At 41.1% G+C, this 6000-nt stretch overlaps 1 protein-coding gene across 4 annotated transcripts in view; it reads right to left on the bottom strand.

Annotated features, from left to right (window-relative positions):
* The window catches only part of cd2ap (CD2-associated protein), a 69102-nt gene extending 68639 nt beyond the window's left edge, over positions 1–463 (bottom strand). For all 4 annotated transcript variants that reach the window (XM_062550558.1, XM_062550556.1, XM_062550555.1 and 1 more), the window contains exon 1: positions 181–463. In XM_062550558.1, coding sequence (XP_062406542.1) covers positions 181–184 — 4 coding nt within the window. In that variant the 5' untranslated portion in view covers positions 185–463. The remainder of the gene's footprint in view (positions 1–180) is intronic.
* Between the last annotated feature and the right edge of the window lie 5537 nt (positions 464–6000).

The following is a 6000-nucleotide window of genomic DNA, read 5'->3' on the forward strand; positions in this document are numbered from 1 at the left end:
GATAGTAACGTCAACCTTATATTGCACGGGACATTCTGGCATCGTGTTCAAAGATTAACGTTAACGTTTTTTGTTGTTGAAACAAGTCTTTCCAATGTACACCTTCCCCAATAAACGGTCCCAAGAACATGATTCTGGTCATGTGATTCCATAATGAAAAAGTATTGTACGAGGACTCACCCATAGCTACTTCAATTCAGGACAGCCTTCCTCTGTGATGATGTCCTGTCCCGTGCTTTACGTTGGCTTCCTCAATAACTAGCCAGCTATCTAAGTGGCTACTCTTGCCACTTATTTGTACTTAACCCTATATTGCAACTAGATTGCTTGAAACAGGCTATTCCGATGTCATATAAAGATGAATGTAATGTCAACGGATTTATTTCACTTTGCGGAAGGCCTACGACGGTAGATTTTAAGATTATTTTGCAGGAACTGTGCCCCAGTCTCCGCCTGTCTTGGGTTTGCTAACATTACACCATACCAACTTCCCGCGATAGTTCAGACAAGTTACCTTTACTGTCACATGACCAATATGCCAAAAACCAACGGCGCGTTCAACTTAATCCGGCGCGGTAATGGTTGAAGTGCTGCACAGTTTAGACATTGCAGAATCAGGTTTGAAAATGTCTATAACAATCTGTATTTGCAATCGAATGAAGAAGGTCTGGCAGGAAACCATGGGTAGGGTACAGTGGGCCGATGGAATATAATTTGTATGAATTTAATTAGTTGGCCAATGATCTGCACAAAAATGTATTTGCCATCGTGACACTACCCAGATAAGATAACAATTTCCTTTGGGCCGGATCCGCATGAAAACCTTTTAAAATACAAAATACTGATTTGATCCAAACCTGTGACACGGATATGAGCCGAAGGACCATTTTTCACCGCAGACCCAGGTGGTAATAATCACATTAATTAAGGCGCTGATTCTGCTAAATCGACTGTCCTTTCCCTACTTCATTGTCATCTGGCTGCTAAAGAAAAGTGGTAACCTATTTTGGAATGGCACACATGGGGTGCACTATCCCATAGCCACTTAATTTCTACAGTAAGCCTGTTGAAATAGCATGAGAATTTCATGAATGACGTGATAGATATCTTGTAAAAACATGAAAATATCACATCTTGAAATAACATGATATTTTCATGTTAGCCTATAACGTCAAACTTATCTTGTTAAAACGTAAAAAGGTTTTGTTAGGCCTATAACAAGAAACGTTCATGTAATTACTTGATAGTGAGCCTTTTTTTTTGTGTGACAGCAATACACCACCGTACTACAACAATCACAAAATAAAAACAATGTAAGTAACAATCAATAACAAGACAGTCAAAAAAAGAAGGGAAAAAATACAAGACAAAAGATGCCGGACGGAGCGGCGTAATCGCCAGCATAGGCCTACCCGTGACACTAAGGGCGTATTCACACCAGGAAGGTCCGTTAGTTCACTTGCTTTGGTCCGGACCAAATTAGTTTTTCTTTTTTTTTCTTAGTGCGGTTCGCTTTCACACGTGATTAATTGCAACTGGACCAGAATTAACTACACTGTAAAATATGACACAGTGGAAATGCAAGAAAAAATTTAGGCAATTTATTACGAGTGAAAATATTAGGGGAAAATATAACCCTTTTATTTTCAAGAAAATAATCTTAAAAAATCATGGAAATTTACTCAAATTATTCATGTATATCAAAAAAAAGTTGTGTAAAATATCTCAATGCAATTAAGCATTTTCAAAATAAATCAAGGAAATGTCCCTGATTTTTTCTGGTTTATTTCACATTCTATAAAATCATGCGTAATATAGTTGCCTTACTTATTTTGAGCAGTTACGCGTGTTTAAAATAAGTCTGTTACCATATTTTTTCAAAGGATGTGGAATGTGGTGTTTATACAAAATTAGACAATCAGTATTTCAATTAACAACATTTATTCGGTGTACATTTAACCTGACATACAAAAGATGACCTTCCAAGACGACCGCAGCATCGTTCTGCTCACATACACTAGCCTATATTGGCCAAAGTATTGAGTTGCCTGCCTTGACTCGCATATGAACTTGAGTGACATCCCATTCTTAATCCATATGACGTTGGTCCACCCTTTGCAGCTACAGTATAAAAGTTTCTATTCTTCTGGGAAGGCTTTCCACAAGGTTTAGGAGTGTGTTCATTTGAATTTTCGACCATTCTTCCAGAAGCGTATTTGTGAGGTCACACACTGATGTTGGATGAGGAGACTGGCTCTCAGTTTCCACTGATTCATCCCAAAGGTGTTGGATTGAGTTGTTGGACCGCTGCCTCTCACTGTAGAGCACACAAAAATACCAAAGATCATTCTATGAGTCTGTACATATAAACCAGAATAGATTAGTACAGTACACTACTATATCATCACAGATACTTACACTGTACTCCTGGATTAAGTCTCCTGGTTTCTCACACAGGTATCGAATCAGCCCTTGCAAAACCATCTCTCTGCTTCTGTCAATGGAGGAAGTCTGAAATTGGTGAAATACAAAAATACAAAAATAAATGGTAGTCCTCCTCGACAAGATACAACTTATAGACTGACTGCCTGTCTATTTCTGTGTGTACACTGCAAAAAATAAAAATCTGCATAAGTGTAATTGACTTGAATTCAGCATTTTAATCTTGTAACAACATTTTTAGGATTTATTTTCTTAGTAAGACTGAATATTGTTGAGATTATTTGACTTGTTTCAAGAAAATTCATCTTGAGTTATCCTACCTAGATAATACAACCAATTCTGAGCAGTTTTTTTCTTAAAACAAGCTGGTAAAGGAGTTGAGTTATCAGGTAACTGTAATTACATTTTCACTTGTTTTAAGAAAATTAGCCAATCCATTTTAACTTGTTTCAAGAATTGGCCACATCTCATTAAGATACTGAGACTAATGAACTGTTAGGACTGATTATTGCTTACAAATTCAGTGGGGTTATAATTCCTCTATATGTGAGACTGGTTTTCTACTCTTTAAGTATGCACATAAATAAATATTTCTGCCATCTGTGCTGATAGAAGCTTTATTTTCTTTAACATATCACAACTTCTTATACAATAACACATCAGTCAGGTGATATTTTCTCAAAACATAAATTTTGCTAGGCCTATTGAACATTAGAGGGTGGTATGCAGTGTAATCAGGTAGTTTCTCCAAATCTATGAACTCTGTTGCCTGTGCAGCATTTGGTAGAGCAATTTCATATGACAGTAAATCTCTATTGCATTCCAATGTATCATAGACTTGATATTCACAACAGAAAAGAGATGAATCAATAACATAAATATTGCTTATTAATCCAAAAATAGGCAGGCCATCATTTGAGTCTGTTATTATTACAGTCTTTTCACTGATGTACCTGTTGCCATTAAGAGAAATCCACTTTACAGAGATAACATGATGGAAACCGTCAATATTTAAGAAATCTCTGATCTTTGAACTGACATATGATACATTTAACACCTCTGATGTGGGGCCTAATTCTTTTTCATGAGCAAATATATTGTCAGTTTGATAGGTACTTTCGACAATTTTACTATGATTAACAAGAGATTTGCAGACATTCTTGTAATTTAATTTAGAAGACCACTGTTTAAAGAAACGGTGTTTAGACTCAAATCTCATGCACATGTGTCTCGTCAAGGGACCCAGAGCCTCAATTTGTGAGGGCAAATGTAGCATAGTGTAACGAAGAGGCTCTTGTGTGGGGGCGGGAGCTGTTCTGTGGGGGAAATCAGTGATTTAGAATGATGCCTGAAATTGATAACACCTGTGTGCTCGTCGTGATTGGGGAAAGGAAGTTGGTAAAGGGGAGCGAACGAGGCATGGTGAGTAGTTCTGGGAAGCGGTATCGTTTGGAGCCTATTGTCCGAGCTAAGCACTCAATTGTGGCGGGTGGGTGCCGTTCGCATGCTATTAGAGCTGCCGGCGGTGAAGCTAGCTAGCGGGACTAGGGAAAGGTTCCAGCGCTAGGTAGGGCGACGGGTTAGCTAAGGCCGGGGGTAGGAGTGCGAACTGTTTGTCGCTTCCCAGTTAGAGAGGTTTACCACGTCCGCTGTTGTGGAGGCCTCCACACGCGCTGGATCGGCGTTTACGGGGCAGTCACACGCTTGCGTCGGCCAACGTTCGTCCGTTGTTTTCCCATTCACTTTACATTGGCTGGACTTCATTTCATGCCGCACTGAATTGTGGGTCCGATGCGTTGCCTGAGATACGTTGCCTCCGCTAAAAAGTTGAGAAATGTTCAACTTTTGACGGATCGCGCAAGCGCCAGCCAATGAAATTCCGTGTATGCAAATTTTCGAACACTGACAAACCAATCAGTTCGCGTTTATGGAAATGTGACAAAATGAGGCATACGTTGGCGGACGGAGGCGTCTGACTGCACCGTTAGCCTACTTCCTCTATTACTTTGCAGTGCCGGCCAGCGCCAAGCCTCAGACCCCGGGGGAGGGTCTCAAGCCGTGGGGAAAGATAAGTTTTAACATTTACATTGTGTGTGTGCGTGTGCGTGTGCGTGTGCGTGTGCGTGCGCGTGTGCGTGCGCGAGCGTGAGTGTGTTTTAAGCAGTGTAGCCAACGAGGTTTCGGGTGGGAGGATGTAAAGGGCCTGTGCTTCTCAGGGACGTGCACAGGGGGGTTGCTCAGGTTGCTCGGGCAACTGCCCAGATGGCCTTCTCGACTCATGTTGCCCTTCCAAGGGCAAAAAAATAATAATACATCGTAGGCTACAATGGATGCAGAATTTCACATGGGCCTAGATTTGTTAAAAATCGCAAAGTAAAAGTAGCCTCATTCACTTCCATTGAGGCACCGAGAGCGAAAGTCAGAAAGAGGGCAAATTCTGATTACGTAGGCTACTGTAGTTGCAGCGCTGCACGCGACCGGCACCTGAGTTGAGCCTGCATGACAGTCTATCGCGGCCCTAGACGAAAGATATTGTCGCGGTTGACTGGTGAGACCGACTGCCTCCTCAACGTTGTCGGAAAAGGTTAGTTTGTGATGTATAACAAACGAACAATAATCATCATGAAGATGTATGATATTAATTACAATCTCCATAAATCCAGGCTGAGTTTGCTACGTTTAGCCTAAATAGGCTAATCAGACAGCCTGCAAGCAGACAAGCACAGAGCAGCCCGTTGTCCTAGCCTACTATTTTTTTGGTATTGGCATAATACAGTTCGTTTCTCACATTTCGTTTTAGCAAGAAGAATGAATGATGGAAGTAGCCTAATGCATCACATTCATTATTTCATTCAAAATGGTTGAATGCCTAAATCCTATCACTATTGGGGTATTGAAGTAAAAATGATCACTGAAAAAAATCAGGAGAGGGAGAGACAACTCAAGTAGGCAGCAATTAAAGGGCAGCACATCAATGCAGGGTTGGCTACAAAAAAGCCAACCAGCAGGTGAGACAGAGACCATGCACTGTGATAAAGATGACACTGTGTAGGCGAATTGATTAATTAGACTCATATTTTAGCCTAGTAATGACAATTTTTCATAGGCTACGTTTACATCCCTGGAAAATGTGGACCAGGTAGAGGCATATAGGGCAGATAGGCCAAGAGATGAGTTGTGTTTTTTTTTATTTTTTTTATTTTTTAGGGGGGGTGTGTGTGGGGGGGCGGGGGGGGGGGTGTGTGTGGGGGGGCGGGGGGGGGGGTGCCCTTTTTTCAGGTCCGAGCAACTGCCCCTCAAAATTCCTGTGCACGTCCCTGGTGCTTCTCATATGTCGCCTGTACGCGCTTCGGTAGTGTTTGAATTGTTGCAGTGCATAGCCTATGTGTGCAGTGCCCTAAGGGGGTGTGTGTGTTATGGCGTCCGGTGATTTTGTAGTGTGATCTATTTATAGAGTGTGATGCCCTTGTCTGTATTTCATCTTAGTTAATTCGCTGCAAGGAGTAATTTGTGAAGTTGAATAGTGCTCTGGATTTTACCCATTCTGGCCAAGTTTGG

The sequence above is a fragment of the Sardina pilchardus genome, chromosome 12 (assembly GCF_963854185.1).
Source record: "Sardina pilchardus chromosome 12, fSarPil1.1, whole genome shotgun sequence".
In the NCBI taxonomy this organism is placed as follows: domain Eukaryota; kingdom Metazoa; phylum Chordata; class Actinopteri; order Clupeiformes; family Clupeidae; genus Sardina; species Sardina pilchardus.